The 21,310-nt window shown below is 42.3% G+C and overlaps 1 protein-coding gene across 1 annotated transcript in view; it reads left to right on the top strand.

Annotated features, from left to right (window-relative positions):
* The first annotated feature begins 20,125 nt into the window (after positions 1-20,125).
* Positions 20,126-21,310, top strand: part of LOC130205614 (matrix metalloproteinase-17-like) — a 71,397-nt gene continuing 70,212 nt past the window's right edge. The window contains exon 1 of the mRNA XM_056433093.1: positions 20,126-20,586. Within this exon, the coding sequence (XP_056289068.1) occupies positions 20,452-20,586 (135 nt within the window). The 5' untranslated portion in view covers positions 20,126-20,451. The remainder of the gene's footprint in view (positions 20,587-21,310) is intronic.

Raw genomic sequence — 21,310 nt, 5'->3', positions numbered from 1 at the left:
TTACAAAACAAATGTCCTTTGCTCCGGAGGTGCATCGTCGACACGGCTTAATTTAACAACTGCTCACCGGTGAGGGATTCTCATTGTTGCCGTCAGCTGGATAAATAACTCCTGTACACAGTGCACAACAATACACTTAATCACAGGGTTAGATCAGTGGCATAGTGGGACCAGCAGTGCCAGCACCATGGAACAGGATAAAGGATGATAAACTCCTCTGAGAGCCGGTTGGCTGGTGATCCTTCTGAGAGGAGCACAGATGCAATCATGAGCGTGGTTATTTTCAGATGAAGTCACACGTGACACATGCATCAAGGTGCCTGTGCAGCTACAGCTCATCTCAGGATTAAGGGCTTAAGGGATCAAAGGTCGTGAGTGTGTACAGCCAAGATATAGCTTCTAGTAACTCTATGTGACAGACCTATCATCATCTTCATATCCAATCTGTAGATTCTTTGGACATCTGAGGATTTTCTTCTCTGCTTAAATGCATCGTTGTTATTGCTTCTCAGATCCATTCCACCCATGGCCAGTGATGCTAGACTAATGGTCGAGCCACCGGCCCGTCGCATCTATTATTAAAAAAAGACGTGTTCACAACTGTTTCGAAGCTCGTTAGAGATAAATCATCCAGAGACTGAGGATACAACTTTAGTTGTGGTCTTTTAGTCAGGCAGCATGGACGGCTTCAACTCCGCCATGTAACACAGACTCAGAGGGAAAGCTGTTTGCAGAGACACTGTCTTGATTTGTCACATCATGATCTTCACACACTGATGCTCCAACTCTGAGAGGAATTGATTGTTATGTTCCTCAGCAGAAACACATTTCTATTTGAAGACGTCTGGTGAGTGAAAAATGACCAATGTGCTGCATTTGTAATTAGTAAATCTAATTTGTTACATTCTCACTGAGGACCTTGACTCAAACATTTGGAGGGGAACAGACATATGGCTTCTGTTGTTTGTCTATTTGTGAATTTGGAAAGAGGAACATGAGATGACATATTTATTTTGTTTCATTCTGTTGTTTTTTATACTTGATATTTTATTTAGGTATTTTTACAGAAATACAACCTTCAAAAGTAAGAATGCATAATAATAATAAAACATAAAAATGAAGTACAAATTAACCATGCATCTGGCCCATAAGGAAACACAAAAAGAAAAATGTTAAAGCAGGAAAATAATTGTAAATAAGGAAGCAAAACAAATCACAACAACCATGAAACACTTCAACATCGTTTTCAGTCAACCATAAATTCGGTCCAACAAAGAGATCCCTAGTACAAAATATTCAAAGAGTTCTATTCACAGGATATCTTTAACTTAGTTTTAAACTTATACATATGGGTTGCATCTTGGTGAAACTGCTTTTCTTTTTAAGAGATACTCGCTCACACTAACAAAGTCCCAAATCCTGTGAGGTTAGGGAGGGCGTGTCATTTGCCAACCTCCTTATTTTGACATATATTGTGTCCATGTTGTCCATCTGGCTGTGTATATGTCCCTTCTCAGTCTCAAAAGGAAGGTCATTCTTTCCATGGATTTCTTAAATGATTTCAGTCCAGTTTTCTGTTGAGGGTGGGTCGGTTTGTTGTTTAATTGTGTTGTTATGAGCTAACCAACACAAACACACATGCAGGATGCGGCGATGGGGCGATACCCTCTTAACCTCGGCTGGATAGACTTTACACTACATTATCATTCTCAGTGTTCTCACTTTTATAAAATCTGATTTCCTCTTGCAGAATAATTCAATTCAATTCAATTCAGTTTATTTGTATAGCCCAATTTCACAAATTACAAATTTGTCTCAGAGTGCTTTACAATCTGTACACATAGACATCCCTGCCCCAAAACCTCACATCGGACCAGGAAAAACTCCCAAATAACCCTTCAGGGGGAAAAAAAGGGAAGAAACCTTCAGGAGAGCAACAGAGGAGGATCCCTCTCCAGGATGGACAGATGCAATAGATGTCATGTGTACAGAAGGACAGATTTAGATAATAATAATAATGGAGGTTATCATTGTTTAAGACCAAGGTAAAGGATATCGCACCATAGGGGATTAGCTCGGTGGTTAATAACATGCATGACATACTCGGTATGTAACAATTAAATTAAGCAGTGTGAATGCTGCCACTACTTTGATGGATTAGTCATTCATTGTAAGATGAATACATCTGAACTAATGGCAGTCATTACTTAGTCACAAGCTAATGCTTTGCCAAACATCTCAAACTAGATCCATCGAACAGAGTGACAAAGAAGCAACCGTGAGATCATACGACAGGCCAATAGTTTGCCGACAATTGGAGGACCAGATGGCAAATCTGCACTGCAGAATTATGTTGTGAACGGAAAGGAGGTTTTACAAAGTACAAAGCGGCAGTTGTATCTGCTCATTATGGATATCACTGACTCTTTTCTCAGATGAATAATGAACGAAAGCTTTCTACAACATGATGTATTATGTGTCACAAACTAATTACATTATGACAAAAGTATAGTGAATAAAATGACGTGCTATTACAGGAAAGTGTTTGACAAATGTGTGCAACTGGCATACATCTTTATTATATATGGCACGATTAAAGCAATCAGTGGTGAGCATTCTCGTGGGTATTGATTGGATGAGGGACGGGCATTTAGTTTACAACCTCACAGAAATGTCTCTATTTATTTTAAGTCAAAATGAGAATAGGTCATACGACTGTTAAGTATGTACTTGGAACACAAGCTATGAGTTCTGCTACAGTGACACCATGATTAGCATGCTGAGGTGGAAGCTCACACATAAACTCCGGCGCTTGTGGAAATTAACCCCAATTACATCCCTGCTTCCACAGAGGAGACGGTGAGAGCAATGAAAGCTTGGGGTGGACCGTGACAACCACCGGTCAAAACATCTGCTGAGACAGACACCAGAGGATGGTGCTGGGTTTTTTTCCACATATGTTTTATTTTCCACATCTGTGGGAGTGGTTTGCAGAGGGGATTCCAGTCCGTCCCAGTGAGGCCGGGGCAGCACTTCTGTTGATTTGATGGTTCAGGTGTTGAGGGTTGAGGGTTGAAGCCTGGAATTGAAGCTCTTCACGGGTCTTGTTAAATAGGTAATGTTGTTCCAACCGCACTCCTCTGAAATGAAGGAAATAATGTAACTTTACAAAGACGACATGTCAGGTCAGGTCTTGTGTCAAAAGGAAGAGGTTTTTGTCTCTCTCTCTGTGTTTGCAGGGCGGCTTCCTTACTGCATCTTAACATCTTAACTGCATTCAGGATGGATAACTGTGTGGTGTTCGCTGAGATCTTCCCCTGATATAACTCTACTCTGTAAGTTTCTTTTTGTTTTGTTGGGAGCGGGAGTCTGACTGTAAACGTCATCTGTCTGTTGGGGAAGGAACAGGAACAAATGCAGGAGGTGCAGTGGGTCGTCGTTGGACTTGTCACTACGCATTGCCTTGAGCCTGGAGCAACACTTTTGTAGAGGGGACACTGTGTTTTCCCCGTGACGGGCCCCTCCTTGTTGTGCTGGGGGACTTCAACCCTCATTTGGGCAACAATGGACAAATCTGGAGGGGGATGATCGCGAAGAAAAGCAACACCGACATGTGTGACGCCCAGACTGCATTGCTGGCCACGCTGGAGGGAAGGAAGATGTATGAGGAACCAAGTGGGTCAGACAGCCACATCCTGCTGCAGCAAAATGAGGCTTTTGATGGGAATGTGGTGCTCGGAAATCACTACCACTATCGTCCACATGGACCGGCAAAATCAACACAAAAGTTCTTAGTAACTTTAACTTGACTTCAAACAAAGATTGGTGTTTGACTTTTGTGGGTTAGGGTTAAGCTGATATTTAGGTTGAACCCTGAAGAGAATGTTCTGCATCAGGTTGGGCACATGGTATCCAAGTGGGCCGTGTTTAAAACTTCCATTTTTCGAAGCAGTTGCTTGTAAATAAGGTCAGAAGGTCATTCGTGCCTGTTGCGTTGGAAACCTGCCCATGGGTGGATATGAGGAAGGAGGCCCTTCAGGCTCGGTTGGCCCATGGGGTCCTCTGAAGCAACAGATGGGTAACAGGAGGCCAGAAGAGCGATCTCAGTGGGCACTGAAGCAAAGCCAGAGGCACTAGAAACGAGTGCGGCAGCATCCACTCTCCAACCACGTCCGACTGCCGACTCAAAACACATCACTTACTGCAGCTATATGACCCCACACGGGAATTCATTACAAGTTCACTTTTTGAAAAGTTAACTTGTGACAGCCCAGTTCTTCAGTGGTTCAGGGGTCATGCACAGTGCCCATGAGCGTCCTAGCTGGGAAGGTAGTTCTCCATTATAAAATGTGTTGGAGGTGCTGGGGGAGTATGGGGGTGCCGGGCCATTGCTTGGTCCTTAATCATCAGATTTGTGTCCACATGCTCAGCAGTCAGAGGGTTTCAGCGGGTGCTGGCTCAGCCAGGATTGTCCGCCCTTCAGTTTGTGATCTTCGTGGATCGAATCTCAGGCAAGCAAGTACATTGCAAGTGTGTAGTTGCTCATGGATATGCAAAAAAAGGAAAAAAGCTAAATGAAACCGAAGGAATTACTTTTAATGGTTCGATCAATTAACAACAGCTCTCTCATCTGCTACAAGAACAAAGTCATTTGCAGTAATTTCCCCCCTTGATGATTTGTCTGCTTGGTCATGGGATACACAGCTGAGTGAAGGTGCAGGATCAGCAGCACAGAAAGACACAGTAGCAGCTGATGAGAGACGCTCTGCTCGCTTCTTTGGTCGAGTGGGTTATGGACTCCATTACACATGCTCTTTGATGCCCCTTATGTCTCCTCCGACACCAGAGATAGTGGAGCAATTAAGGGGAAAGCCCCATTCCCCCACTTGCTCTTTCTGTTACGCTCCGCCCTGCCACTTACTTGTATCCAGCTGCTGATGAATGAAGTGCCATGAAAGGGTTACCCAATCAAATCACGGAACACATGAATCAAAGACTTTTTATGTCCCCCATGGGATGCCGGCAATCTCATCAGTGCCACTATTCCGCAAAGTACTTTGTTCCTTTTTGAGTTTTGACGTTCCCGGTAGTGTGCTTCAGCACATCAACGTTTTCTCATTTCAAAGTGTGCATACACACATGAGCATGAGCATGTGTTAGTGCAAAGGTGCACATTGTGTGAGTGTTTTTTTGTGAGCAAGTTTTGCTCTGCTCGGGTGCACAAAGGCTGGCCCATTAACCACTTTCATTTGAGAGATTGGATGAACATGAAAGGATGGATGGAGGGAGACGGGACAGTGACAGGGAGAATGATGAGGGGGAAAAAATGATAGACAGCTGTGCGGGACAGTAAAGAGACCCGAGAGGAAGAGAAGAAGATGAAAAATGAAAGAAAGATGGAGAAAAAACGCGAGAGATGAGGAAAGGTGAAAAAAAGAGACTGAAAGAGAGAGTGAAATAAGGTAGGCGGCAGAGGAAGATTATAAAGTGAGACAAAAGGAAGGAAGAGGAAATGGTTGTGGGATCTTCTTGTGGAGGATAATGGCTTCCCTCGCCACTCTCCTCCTTTGCTCCCTGAAGGGCACATCAGTGTCTGCAGGCAAGCATGTATCAGAGTTGGGGCAGTTTAGGAAATGCCATGTACCTGAAGAAGATGATGATAATCGAGTTAATTGAAAAATGGGAATGTCTATGGATTTTCGTTCATCCTGTAATCAACCCTGATTTACGCTCATGCAGATAGTTTATATGATTAGGATTGACTGAAGATAACACTTTCCTTAGTAATGCCCATCGGAAATAGAATTAGCTGCCTTGTCATGTACAAAAGAACATCTATTTCAAGCGTTTACATTTGGAGAGCCTTCCAATGTTTGATGGAACAGTTGAATGGAGAGTCAGCGCGATCAGACAGAGGAGCTGCTGAGGTTTCACGTCACGTCTGTTTCAGTGTGTTTGAACTCTAAAACCAGCTGATTGGGGAAAGTGTCAATAGGGACCAAACCGTCCCGGCGCTTGTATTCACTCAACACAAAGTCGTCTTTGTTGGGGTTAGGATCGGGTTAATGTAGCCAAAGCAAAAGGGACCACGTGGTTGTGGTTGTGGCAGCTGTGGGGGTGGGGTCTCCAATTAGGCCTCGGCTGCTGGCTGATTGGTAGTCAGCCAGCTGCTCTGGCTGATTGGCAATCAGCCAGCAGCCGACGCTGCTCTCATAAAAGGAGCAGTCGAGAGTGGAGAACAGAAGAGTGAGCAGAGGCGCCGTCCTGCGGTCTGCGTCCTGAAATAAATAAAGCATGTTCCTGAATCAAACCTTGGTCTTGGCAAATCCTTGGTGCTTTGGGGGGAAACCCACGGGTGACGGCCGTGGAGCTGTCACACCGGAGCCAAACGTGGAGCCGGCTCTAACATCGGCTCTAACATCTCGCGTGACTAATGACTGACGGGACTCATGTCATCTGTACCGAGAGTTTAGCACGGGACACAGACAGCGGTCTCCTGGATGAAAGTGCTGTGTTTGTTCAACGTTTCCTCAGACAGCGGCTCGATTGAGATCTTATGGAAAGTCGCTACCTATGAAGACCAACAACGAGTGTTAATTATTACATACCATCTGTTAAAAATAAACCTCCGTCTTTACAGGAAATAATTTGTGTTAGGTTTAGAAAAAGATCGTAAATGAGCGCAGAGGAGCAATAACAAGCTGCGATATTTGATGCGTTGGGAGTGATAACTGTTCAAATGTATTTGAAAAGGCTTCCTCTCAGAGTTTCAGGGTATTGATCAGTCGTCGTTGAGAAGAAACAGCCGAATGGAGACGGATAACTTTCTTAATCAGCACTTTACTGTTTTACAGCTCAATGCATCACATGATAGACCCAGACGTTATAATTCCACTGGTTGGGTATTCAAACACGTAAATATGTAAATAATTGTTTATATGGAGTGACTTCACAAACTCTTCAGACTCTTTACCTTTTAGTCAATTTCATTTGTTCCAGACTTCATCAAAAGGAATTATTTCCCACCAATCTGCACACAATACCCATCACCTAAACGCTTTTTTAAAGTCCATTGTATATAATTTAGAGGGGCTTCGTGTAACTAAAGGAAGCCGCAGTTCACGATGCATTTCAGAGATAAAACACGTCTTTCGCTGCGAGGACATTATTTTAATGACATTTGACTTGAAAGTGAGATCATCTTAAATAAAGGTAATGAAGAAGTTGCTAACGCGTAACTTGTGGACTTCAGTATTGTAACGAACACACCAGAGCTCTTGCTGTTGCTGACTGTCCGCCTCAGACGGGACAAGAAGACCGGCGGTCCGAGAACAAACCATGACCCCGGTGACCACTCTAACAGGGCATCATGGCCCGGGCACTGCGCCAATTAAGACATTGCGGTAGAGTGGCGAGATTTGAGATTTGTGAAGCACTTTAGGACTTGGAGCATGCGGGACATTATTTCTGGCTTGAAAGCTGAGCTCTACAGCTGGGGAATGTCCGGGGCCATGCAAACCATAATTGCACGGCCTCTAATGGTGGAAGGGTGGAGGACCCAGAGACCCTCGAACAGAGGGGAGAACCTACTCTGGCTTGTACAGTGACTTTTATTCCGACAACAACAGTGCGGTAGTAGCTTGAGGACAAGTCTCTGAAACCTGGCTTTATAAACCTCCATAGCCACTCTGACTACGGTGACGAAATATGAAAGAAAAAGGTGAAAGGATCTGAATATTTTCAAAGGAAACTGAATCCACAAAGCTGTGTTTTTAGACTCCGGGATTATTTCTCTCATACTAAAATAGACTGAAAGTGCCAAAAATATAGCTTTTATGGTTTTCACTTATTCCCACGAGGACCCTGAAAGAAACACTCACATCTATTGGACACAACACATAAGCAAGCAACATTTAGAAGCTGGGGGAGGTGCGGGGGGGCAAACAATGATGGGATGGAGAATGATATTATTTATTTATGAGCTGAGTGGATGATGGCCGGTCAGTGATCCCAGTGCTAAAAAATTAAATAGAATAGAAATCGCGTAGTGTAATGAAATGAAGTTGGTTGTTTGAAGCTCAACAACAACGTGACCACTAAGAAGACGGATAAACTGCAGACAAGGAACAGAGCCGTGTGCACTCAAGCGGCAGAGAAATGCTGCACTCTGTTTATTTGCACTCTGATGATTCCATTCATGGTAATTTAAGGGAGAAATCAAAAGAGGAAATGGAATATCTTGGAAAGCCCAGAGCGAGGCACATTTATCTCAACGGTGTTCACATGAATAAGTAATCAGGGAAAAGGTTAAGACGGGTTATTTGTGTGCGCATGGGATACATCTTTAACACAGACTGACAGATTTATGAACTGACAATATCTGAGGTATCAATAACTGGAGCCACTGTTGTTGGGAGCATGACCTTTGTTTACAATGAGTATGTCAGTTACTCTTTCTTATTAATAAGTTATTAGGGACAAAGTAACGATTTAATTTATGTAAGGGCTGGGTCTAAGAGCATATTGACAGACTGAATTATAATTGTTATATCAATTCTTTTTTAACCCCACCGGTGGGAGTTATATCCATGAAAAATATAATTGTGCAGAATGATTTCGATTGTGTTTGCTATTAAGATGTATGCACGGATATAACGTTAATATTTAATATTCATTTAATATTTATTATTTAAATATTAATGAGCTCTGTTCACACTTTCACTGTGCAATGTTCTTAGTTTCTGTTTTTGCGAGATAGCTTTCATCTTTATTCAGTCAATATATATACAGGACTGTCTCAGAAAATTAGAATATTGTGATGAAGTTCTTTATTTTCTGTAATGCAATTAAAAATGTCATGCATTCTGGATTCATTACAAATCAACGATTTATTGCTGATTATACAGCTTAAGAAACTCAAATAATCTCTAAATATTAGAATATTTGTCTAATTACTGAGCCTTGACAAACACTCAGCTGTTATAAATCTTTTTTAAAATTTGATTTTAGAGTTTTATGAATCAGAATGCATGATTCTGAGTCCTGTATATATATATATATATATTTCACATCTGAAAGAAAATGGGAGAAACTAAATGCCGCGGTGTGGGCTGGCTAATTCTTTGTCGTTTTTATAAATATTTTAGGAGTACTGCCTGTAATTAATGAATGCATTAGTTTAAAAAGTGTATCACCAATGTTTGGGATGCATTTCTGATGACGGCAACGCAGAGAAAGGCTCTTTTTCTGCACACATTTCATTATATTACAGAACAGTGCTATCATCCTTCAGGGACGTTACTCCGACAACAAATTGGGACAAGGACACACAGAGTGGCAAGGAGCCGGCTGCAGATGCAGTAAAGTCAGCACTCCCTCCCATCTTTCCCCTTATCAGCGTTTGCTAAACTGCCAGAGGACGAGGCCAGCTTTTAACACGGCCTGCAAAACTGTCAACACCAAACCATTTGGCATTGTAAACTCCTCCAGGAAGTCATGGGCAGTGCCTTATCGGCACTCTTAACAAATAAAAGTCTCTCTGTCTTTTTCTCTTCTTCCATTTATTGGTTCGCTCTCTTTTCTCACATTGCCTCCTCTAAACTCTAAACCAAAATCAATTTAAGAAAGGTATTTAACTATTTGGAGGCTTATGTTTTGATATTTGACCAGATTTGCACCTTCTGCCAGTTAAAGAGACAATGCACTTAACCGAATCAGGTGTTTTAACATGCCATTGTGCAAACCAGGCCTCAGCAGGAAGCTTCCGGCTGGTAATTAAGCTGGATAACTAAATAGCTATTAACCTCACAGCTTTTACTGATACTTTCTATTATTAGAGCCTTTAATTGCACTCCTTTGGGTGTTTTCATGGCCTAATTATGTCTGTTCCATAGAAAGAGAGAAAGCTCTTTGGAGTAGGGTTTCATGTACCAAGCTACCGTGATAAATTATAAGCCTTTTAGGGCAGCGATGTCAAAGTGGGGTCCGGGGACCAGGGGTACGGGAAAAGTTTTCATTTTCATTTATTTAAATTATCATGACATATCATTTTTGTTGTATTTTTTTTTGTACAAAAGGCTACAGTTCAGCAAATACTATTTACATTTTCTATAATAGTGAACAGATTACTTTTAAATCTTACTTTAACAAATCAATAACTGTTTTATGTTTAATATACAGAATATCCATCTTTCCAATCTACAGTATGTCTCCTGTGTTGTTCTCTCATAACTACAGTTATGATGTTTTATGTCTCCAATATATTCTCTATATTGTGTCTGGAAGAAAATCAGAACCCATATTTAGTTTTCAGCTAATAATAATAATAATAATAGACTCACAGGGTTTAGTTTATATTTCCATTTATGTGTTTCCCTGTACCTTAAAGATTATTTGAAGTGTTTACTGTTGTACCAATGTCACCTAGAGGCATTCCCCACACGTATTCTTGTAAATCTAAGTCGTGCTTTCCAGGTCGGGCAGACTCCTTTGGTTGTAGAGTACAATGTGACCTTGGAGGACTTAGGCGCTCCCTCACGTTCAGAGAGGGAGGATTGATCTCTTCTCTCAACTGCTCTACACTAGTTGCCGTGTTTTTTATTGTCTCGCATGTGAGACACAGCAGGCTTTCAAAGGCAAGCGGTGTACGCTGACAAATACAAAGAATGCAAATGAGATGGGCGATGGAGTAGCGGGGTGTGTGAAGCGCAGATGAAAGGGGAATATTGAGAAGCAGAAGGAGGGCAGGGTGACGACAACGTTCCCTCCGTGATGCATTGCTTTTGCCGCATCCCCTATGGTGCGGCTGTTTGTTATCTGTCAGAGCCCCAGCAACGTCGAACTGAGGGAAAGCAAGCCGTTGTGATTAGCCCGCCCTGTTCTGACACTTACTAACATTGAAGAATGGGAGCTGAACAGACCACCCGTTACGTGCATTTCAAAGTGATACTGAACAGCATTCGTGGGAACGAGGAAAGCTGAAATGGCAGCAAAGGAGCAGAAGGTGAACCGAGGAATGTTGGTGTAAACAATGAGGTGTATAAAGCAGCAGGGTGGTCCTACTTCATGCATTAAGTAGGACCACCATTGCTGAAATGCCCTAGTTTGTATACATACGTACATACATAAGGAGAACAACACATGTTTTAAGTTGAAGGAAAGTCCTGCATTCAAGGTCATTATAAGTTCCTGCAATGTCAAATTAAAGGGCAATCTCCTGATCTTGGAATCTTAGTTTGTTGCTGGATGCTAGAAGGACTTACACTATGCCATTTATTTGTGTGGGCACTGAACTCGCTATCACAGAACCTCGGGCCACGGGATCCAATCGCATCTCCACTAGACTGTGATTAGCAGGGAAATGTGAGATGCATATCCACAACATCTATACAAGCTCTTGACCTCCGTCTTTTTAAGTATCCCATTCCTGCTGTCGCCCATTCCGACTCGATGGAAGAGAAAGGAAGGAGATGGTAGATGTCGGACCTCCGACATTCATCTCTTTTACAGCGGCGGTGTCTGCATGCAGCAGCCCCTCTCTCAGCCAAGATGTCAGATTTCATTAGACTGCGCTGCAACTCGGCTGTAGTCTCAGATCTAATCAAGCATGTAATCGTAGTCTTGCTACTGACGACAAATGGAAATGCGTTCTCTGATCAATATGCACGTCATGAAAGCAGAATAATGTGGGCGCACGCTGTTCGATCAGCTCTATGACCGCCCTCGTAAGGCCTCTCCACTTGGCTGGACTACGGTGGCCTTGAAGTGCAAACTAAAACTGAAAATGAGAAAACACACATTGTCATGACACTTGAACTGGAGCCATCTGCAAGTTTGAAAATATCACACACACACACGTGTGTGTAATATATATATATATATATATATATATATATAGATATGTATACACATTTTGCAAATTTATTATAAAAGAAAAATAGAACATTTCTACATTTCTTTGGTCAAGGCGGGGCGCTGAGAATGAATGAGAAATGAAATGAACTTTTTAGATTTTAGCAAATGGCTGCAATGAAACAAAGAGTGAACATTTTAAAGGGGTCTGAATACTTTCCGTACCTACTGTATATATATATATATATATATATGTATATATTGCAAGTAATGCAAGGTCTGAAGACCCCGTTGTCGGGGCAATATAAGATACTTAGTGTGTGACCTTCGTCATCTTCCTCTCCTGATGTTTCCTGACTTCCTAGAGAGGCACATTGGCCTCCCACGCCCAGTGTTTCAAACGAGAAACATTCTTTTAATCACGGCTCTTTAATTACGCTTTTCTCAGTAAGAACGCTTTTCGAGGCAGTGAGTACAATGTAAAAAGACCCTCTCTCCCCCCCCCCCCCCCCCCCCCACACACACACACACTTTACACGTTATTAGGAAAGCAGAGCGAGAGAGCAAGAGAGAGAGAGAGAGAGAGAGAGAGGACTGTTGCTTGTAGTGCCATTGTGGGGAAGCTGGAGCAGAATTGATCATGTTTCAGTGATGAATGATAGTGCCGGCACACCTGCGGATCCTGTTAAGGAGCGAGGAGAGTGGTGTTGATCTAAATCATTGATGGCCCTCGCTGATGGCCCACGCCCGGGTGCTACCGGGGAGACGAGCGGGTTCTTAACACAGAGCACGTTTTCTATTAGAGCGGTCGCTGGAACAAGGTGGGAGCAGGTGTGAGGCTCCTTCCGACGCCTCCACCGCTGTAACGCTGGCGGGGGCAGGCGGCGGCTTCAGAGGACGGGGAGGGAAACACGTGCTGTAGGCTTTCTCAGAAATGTGTCAGCTCACATATCGTAAAGTTCTTTCTCATTTGCCATGCAGTTGTGTCAGTAGCCTCTGCATCTGTTTTTCTTTTTTTAGAGAGGTAGGATGAGTGTGAAAATTGAAATTCTAATATCCATCTGTTGAATCTGAAGCTGAAGCTAGGCGAGGCTCCACATATGGAGATAGGTTGAAATCGCCTGGTTGTGGCCAAAGCTCGCAAACCTAATATCACCAATTGACACAAGCATTTGTTTTAGTCTGTCCAAAAACACAAGTTGTGAAAACTTGCGGTTATATTCGGTGTTTGAAAATATTCTACTCGACACCAAGTGTAAAATCATCATTCAGGCAATTTATTCTTGCAAGAAGGAGCAAAGTTGAAACTATGCACAAGTCATGTTTCTAAGTTTCTGCTAAAAGATCCATCTCTGAGTCTGTCATTTCTACAGTGTGACCGACAGTAACAGGAGGGGATGCGGTCCGAACCGGCCCAAAGCAGTTTCTTATCTTCTCCAGAAACAAGCCTCCATGGTCTTTGGGGCTCCAGATAAGCAGAGGAGTTCTCCTTCAGACCATGAAGCCCAACATCCTGTGGTTTGTAAGGTCACAGTCTGGTTGACATAGTTATTTTTCCGACATTTGGGAATGTGTTTCTCCATATTTAGATATGAGAGTGTTATCAATCCTCTCATCTACCTGCGGGCAAAATAGTTCATTTCAGCTCCAACAATTTTATTTAATAAAAACTAACTACTACTACTGCTTCAAACTTTGACATTGGCTTCAATCAGGTGTGTCCTTTATGTTAAGAAAGGGAGCCGCGATTAATAAAAGTGTCTTTGTTTTAGGTTAATGAGAAAACTTCAATGATCCCACAAGGGGAGATGTTAAAAATGTACTATGGGGACACGACTATATAAATACTGATAACTTTGATAATGGTGTGACAATAAGTGCAAATATTATTATGATGATAATGGATAGACAGGAGCTGCGGCAGTGAAACGTGGCTAAAATCTTTCTATGGGAACACACAGATACGTAAACACACGCTCTCATCTCCAACACACATGGAGAACAGACGCAGCTCTCGAGAAGCTTTTAAAAAGGAAGTCCTTATCGTAAGAGGAGTGCAGCACTCTGGCCTCGCTTAACTCTGGCCTTTCTGTCTGTGTGGAGAGGGTTTTTTTCTGTCGACAAAATGAAGTACTGACTACAGTAAATCATACAAATTCACAACAGATTGTTAGAAGATGCAACAATACCTCGTTCAAAAGATTCTGCTCTGGTTCATCACTTATCTGTTGCTATTGTTGATGCAGAAGCACTTCAACTGATTGTAAAAAGTCAAATTCAACTTTGCAGAATGAAGGTTTTCCGCATTCAAACTTCCTCAGGGTGACAGATGCTGGATTATCATTTATCAAAATTCCTCTTAACCTTTGATAGACCGGTGACCTCTCCAGGTTGTTTCTTTCTATTCTTGACAAGATGAAGAGATGAAGGATTTATTTGACCTTTTATTTTTTTCTAATTCCCCGTTCCCCTTCTGTAGAGACCCTATATGAGACTTCACGTCTCATTGGACCTGGCTGGGTCTGATGCCATGGCCCTGATGATGCCCCGCCCACTCCTCCTCTCTACCTCCATCTGCCTGATGGATCATGGAGGTCTGGATCTACTACGAAGTATTCATACAATCTGTCATTCTCATTGAATGTGTTGTAACTCTGTAATGATTCCTTCTGGTCACATGACATCTATTGCTTCTGTCCATCCGGGGAGAGGGATCCTCGTCTGTTGCTCTCCTGAAGGTTTATTCAATTTATTTCCCATGAAAGGGTTTTTTCTATATCTTGGGAGTTTTTCCTGATTCAATGTGAGGTCCTGGGACAGGGATGTTATATGTGTACAGATTGTTAAGCCCCCTGAGGCTAATTTGTAATTTGTGATGTTGGGCTTTACAAAATAAACTGAATTGAATTGAATAGAGGACAATGGAAAAAGTGCATTCAAAACAACCCAAGAGGACTACTTTGTGTATGATAATAATGATTTTTTTTTTGCTGGTGTTGCTGCACCACAGTGAATGTAAAACAATCTGTAGGATTTGCTCAGAAATGTGACAAAATATTCAGTCTTTAAAAAAAAGGAAGAGTGGAAAAAAAGTTGTCTTGGTCTCTGAGATTCAGTGTGGGAGGAGCCTTTTAATAAATTGTGTCACATACATTTATAAAAAAATGCTTTGAACCTTGTGGCACTCGTATATGACTGTCATTTACATCATGGGATCTGAAGTGAGCTTTGAGTTGATTGTGGAGCATCAGACTTGGTGACTAACATACTTGAGTAACTCCATCATGTTGTATGCATGTGGATTATAATGTATTGTGCTTATTATGAGTAGTATACAGAATGTAAACTTACTGTTTCTTAGGTGGAACGACAGACACATTTGTTATATTCTAAGGCGGGATAAGAAAAGTGTAAGTCAGTTGCAGCTTTATCTGCCAAACCGTCTGTATATTATCACTAGAAATAGAAATGTAACACCTTTCAGGGAAAGAGAAATATCCAATGTTGAGGCCAAACCCATCAGGACCTCCTTGTGAACTGCTGCACAAGCACCTGTAAAGAAATGCTTCAGCGCTCACATCATCAAAGTCTGTATTCAATATAGATTTCACAAAGTATGGGTTATGCCACGCTGTAAGTTAAAAAACACTTACTCATGACAGTCTTAAAGCAAAGACACCTTTCAGAAAACCTGCCCTGTGTGATCAAAGATGTTTCGCACTCATGTGGATAACTATGAACGTCCCTAGATGTGCTTTTTGTAAACCTTGGGATGCCGACGATCAGCTTATCAGACGTGTTAAGAAACATTCACAGCAGTATTCTCCCAACAATATCTGCCAACCAGTGGCGGCTGGTGAAATTTGGGGGGGGGGGGGGGGCAGTTGGGCGACGCGGTTTAAATAGCACTCAACAATGAGAAGAAAAGAGGTTTTGAGTAGAATATTGTAAAAAACAAAGCTTTATTTCAAGAAAACACCGTGCTCAACACTGTCCAATAACAACTATCAACACACTGTAACTTTGGGCATGAGAGGTTCAGAGCAGCTTTAAGAAACATTGGGTTGGGTTTCAGAGGTTTGCAAAATAAAAGAGTTTCACCCTCACATGAAAGAGGTTCAGAGCAGAATAGAGTCAGAAAGAGATCACATGTTACATTGGGTGTTTGACAGAGTAGACCCACTACGTGTAAAGAAAAGTAGCCTCCTCTCTTTAAAGTTGGCAACCTTCTCAATAACTCTCTGGTTAAAGTCAATCATGTCTGTAACCAGCCCGTTTCCATTATTCTTGAGGGAATGTGTCTGTTTTTCATAACTTCTTCGTTGTGTTTTCGATGCCAGTTCGGTCTCCTTCTGCTGCTCTGCTCTGCAAACAGGGTTAGCTTCAGGCTGTTAGCTCGATAACTGCGGCAAGATTCATGCTTTACACTTGTCTGCAGCTCTTTAGATCCCTCACCCCGTTGTAGTCCAGAGAGTTTCAGTCCCAGAAACTTTGGAACAACAGACAGGGGAAACTAAACAGCGCATTACTCACTGAGCCTCCAGCTGACCAGCTCCGGTTAGCAACCTGCCCGCGTAGCTCCGTGGAGCTCTCTGGCTGAGGGAATGATACCGGTCTCTGATTGGCCGAATAGTCCAACCACGTGAAATAAGAAACGATGTCATTGGCCAGGGCGCACATTTTTGCGCCGCAAGAGTCACGTTTCATCCGCCAATGAGAAGCCGTCCTTGCCGAAACGACCGTGAAATGTTTGCTCGCTGCCGTACACACACGTTTGGCCGGCGCCCCGAAAATGGGGCGGGGCTTCTCTCCGTGATGATGAGTGGCGATATGTTATTTATGTCACATTTAACTTAAGTGGTTGTTGACAGGGGCTTACGGTCTCCCACACATATTTAGCGCGTCAACACGGTTTATTTGCTTATTAAATGATTTGGTATATAATGTTTTTTGACAGTATATATTATCTTTTTTTCTTCATTTTTTTTTAATCTCAAAATTTGAAGAGGGGCGGCGCCCTAGCGCCCTCTATGGATGCACCGCCACTGCTGCCAACAATGTTTTGTCTCATTTCTCAAAATGGTGATAAAGCATTCACGGAGAGTTTCTTCGGAACTGTCGGCCTATCTCAAAGCCAAATCAGAGATCGTAAATCCAAACCAGTTTTCATATTCAAATCCTCGTTAATTACCATCTACAGGTGGTGGACTACCATCCACCACCACGTAGGCCCAGAGAACTGACCATGGTGCATTCAGCCTCGTGGTGGTGGTCATGCTAGTGCTGGTTCGAAAACCGATAGCTGCAGTGACTCCTCACAGTGGTTGGTCACGGTACTGCGAGACCGTCCTCCATAAACCTGCCTTTGACTTCAGCTTTGTTTATTTGCTGACTCGGTTGTTGATGCTCCTTTAATGAATTACTTATTTTGTATGCCGATGATAATAATAATCCTGATTAATATTATCAGAAACACCATTTGCATGAGAACATTAATAAATAGAAACAAGCTTTGCACACGTTATATATTCAAGGCTTTTCCCAATTAAATGTGGAACACACACACACACACACACAATAAGACAAAGAGATTAATGAATGTCATTGGTTTTTACCACTTCAATGCTAACTAGATTAATGGGAAAGCCCATTAGGTAGCGCTGACAGTGTGAATACAAAATACATTACAAGTATGAATTATGTTATTAACAACAGCAAACACTGTCTCCATAATCAAACAACATCCCACAAAGCCACACAAAGACACTGAGGCCACGCCTCGTTGGTACAACATGCCATGATGCCATGGCATAGAAAGATATTTGACAATATTCCTTCGTCTTTAAAGTTTGATCCTCACCAATGTGACTTGGCAGAAAATGCGATGGTGAATATTAAAATGTGTGCATTACAATGGCGAACACCTTAATGTGAAACTGAATAGCTGAAGCTTCTTTTTGCCAGCAGACATACGAGGAACACTATTCAGCCGCTACAATTATCATAATAGTGTGGCTACGCCAGAAGTCTAACTGTGACTGGGGGCGGTAAACTTGAGAAGTTTTAAGCCTTCAGTGGAACGACAGCAGAACTCCATGCTGCTGAGCAGAAAACACATCTTTCATGGCTTCTCTCCTGTGGACCGCTGATGAGCGACTGCTGTAATGGATCTGAATAGGAAATGAAACCAGCCATGGAGGTTTGTATGCCTGTCTGGCCTTTTGTGGATCGACTGACTGATCTAATGATTGACCATGAAAAATCCTCAGGTTTGTAAATGGAGTGCATTTTGATATTTAACATATAATATGAATACATTCATTATTCTCTCCTCATGGGAAGCAAAGAGTGGGCTGATGCAGTCGTACTATCCATTAACTAAGTAGGTCTTCCTCATTGCAATGGTTTCATTGAGAATATTTCCTTTCTGTGATGTTATTCCACAATAGGATGAATATGGAAGTGTAATGAGAGGTGCAGCATCTCTGCATTTCAGAGACCAGTGCCCTTTCTTTGCATCAAGAAAAGAGATATATTCTGATATATGGATTTAATTGGGTGTCAATGCATTACTTGGTGTTTCCCCAGCATGCCTAGACCCACCGGTGAAACAAGGATATAGACATTCATTATTACATTAAATACAAAAATGAAAACTCAATAGTTCCAGCTGTAGATGTACTGGATACGCTTAATTTGTGTGTGTGTGTGGACGTTTGTGTCCACATCACACTCATTATGCATTTCTTTGCAGTCGAGACATGAGGCAGCGGTACAATAAAGGAGAGCTGTGAATCATTAGAGGCAGTGCACTGGAGGTTAAGGAGACTGTCAGTCAAAGGAGACACGGAATAGTTAAGATGCTTGCATGTGGCTGTCTGCATGTGGGTGGGCATCGAGGCGTGTGCGTGCATGTGCATTATGATTCAAGCTTTAAATGTATAATTCAGCTTGATGTGGTGGAGGCAGTCAATGGCGATTCTCAACAGTGCTTACAATTGTGTTTCACTGTTTAAAATTCAAAGAGGGAAATGTCCTTTTTTTTTACGTGCACAGGTCTGAGAGCAGTGGTGCAGGGTCGTCGACAGGTCAGCACAGCGAGAACTAATAAGGATTTCGGAGTGTGGCTCGAGGACATTTCAAAAGGGTGGATAATTGCCATTTTGGGGGATTGATTTTGAAGGATCTTGCTTGTCATTGCGTACCGTGATGCTCTGAAGTTTCAAATTGAGAAAATAAAATGTAATTGCCCATTGTTCAAGCACTACCAAACTTAAGTTGAAAGCAGGCTTTCTTTTAAATCCATTTATTTTAAATTAGGGTTTTATGAAGTTGTATTTAATCTCTCTCTCTGTCCAAGCAAAACATAACACTACTGAGCCAAACTGAAATCATAATTATCATTGTTATGATACTAATATTATTAGTCAACAGTAGAAGCAGTTGTTATTACTGATGTATATTCATGTATCTATTTCCCAGTTTCATATCACATAACACAGTTACTACTCTGCAACAACATGGCCACACTGTCATTATCTTATTGACTGTATATTTGTGATGTCTCGTGAATAAAGGCCAAATAAATTAAATAAAGAGGCACCTCAGGCCGAATTCAAATGATCTCCCAGCTGTGTAAATAGTCAGAAAGAAAAAATACGAAAGTGACATACTGTAAGCGACTGGAAGTTTAAAGACTGAACTTCAAAATAAAAGCACGATCTAACAGGTTTGGGTTGGCTGGTCTATTTTAAATAGATTACTTAATGCATTTAATAATTTGGTTTCAAACATGTTGAAAGTTTAACACATCACACATGCGTTATAACAAGTTATTAAACAACTCCGGAGTTTTGTTTTCAAATTGTTTGTATTGAGAGCCAAATAACAGTGTACAGAGATATGAAACCGTGAAGATTACCACACACACCATACACCCGACTTACACACATTCAACAACTCTGAAATTAAAATGCATCATGCCTGTAAATCATTTCAGCATACGCCAACTTTAATAATATGGACATAGGGCAAACATGATTTTAACTGAATATATATATGTATATATATATATATATATATATTTAAAAGTTAAAGTGTGCTTGTGTCATTTACCTCTTAAAATTTCACAAGTCCATCAAGCCTGGATTTTATTTTGAGTATTTCGACCGGAAGTGTAAAAGGTTATTGTGGGCGACTTGAGATCGATCTCCGCTGCGCGCAACCAAACCGCACGCAGCTGCTTTCATTTTCCAGGAGCTCGAGACGCTACGACGGAGAGTGGGAGCTCGCGCTTCTTGCTCCAGGGGAGTATTATTACCTCGGATGGACTCGAGATAAGAGACAAGAACACGCTGCTCACCTCCTAGTTCCGATCCACTTTGCGCGTTAAGTTACGAGCGCACAGTTCCGCCGGAGCCCGAGCGGCTCTCATGCGCTGAAGTGCCACCGGCGCCGGGTTTGAATGTGTTTCATGTGTTGGAGGAAGACTTCTCACTCGGGCGACATTCACAGGCGCGTCGGCGTGCGGCTTCACCCCCTTGGATGCGGCTGTCGGGGTCGCTGTCTGCGCCCTGCGGGACCCGCCTGTCATAGGGCACCATGATCTCTCTGCTTCTTCACAAGTGGATGAGGCGTATTTCACCGGAGATGCTGCTGTTGGTGCAGATATTGTGTTTTTTACCTCTGACTGGAGCCGCTCCGTCCCAAATGACCGAGCAGCTGGACACCGGGGTGGTAAGTTTTCTATCTTGTCTATATCTACTTATGGGGAAAGTGTGTGTGTGTGTGTGTGTGTGACCTGCTAGCGCAAGTGCATTTCGTGTGCGTGGGTTTTTCTTCTTTCTATCATACCTTATCATAGTGTGGGGCAGCAGGTCCCCCCCCCCCTCTTCCTTTCATACTTGGAAGAAGAGCACGCGCTGTCTTCTCCCAATACTTGCTCAGAATTTTAACGCAGCTCTGCAGTTCAATGCACGAGGCAAGAGTGTCGGCACACACACGCACACACACACGCACGCACACACACACACACACACACACACACACACACACACACACACACACACACACACACTGCGCGATGACACATCTACATGTCTATAGGAACTTTATGTACCTGCTCAGGAATCAGCCCCATTGCAAAGATAAATAATATTCGCCCAATTGCCCATAATAAATGTATAAATATGAGGAGATGAGCCTTGAGGTTGGATATCGACCTCTTTCCCCATAAGCTGACATGTATCCTGTGTTAATAAGATAACTGGAGCTCAATGGGACAGCATGGACTCATGAGAAATCTAAGATTATTTAATCAGGTTTTTTCTTAGTGATGCCTATTAAGACTTGAAACCAAGAGTAGACAATTGCTTTGGTTTACAAATCATAGAGGATCCCATACTGGAGTCTGGTGGAGCAGTATATTGGCAAGACACATCACCCCCAACTCTAAACAGTG

This window comes from Pseudoliparis swirei, chromosome 15 (genome assembly GCF_029220125.1).
Source record: "Pseudoliparis swirei isolate HS2019 ecotype Mariana Trench chromosome 15, NWPU_hadal_v1, whole genome shotgun sequence".
Lineage (NCBI taxonomy): Eukaryota > Metazoa > Chordata > Actinopteri > Perciformes > Liparidae > Pseudoliparis > Pseudoliparis swirei.
The sequence above is the reverse complement of the archived record's forward strand: the minus strand, read 5'-3'. Positions and strand labels throughout refer to the sequence as shown.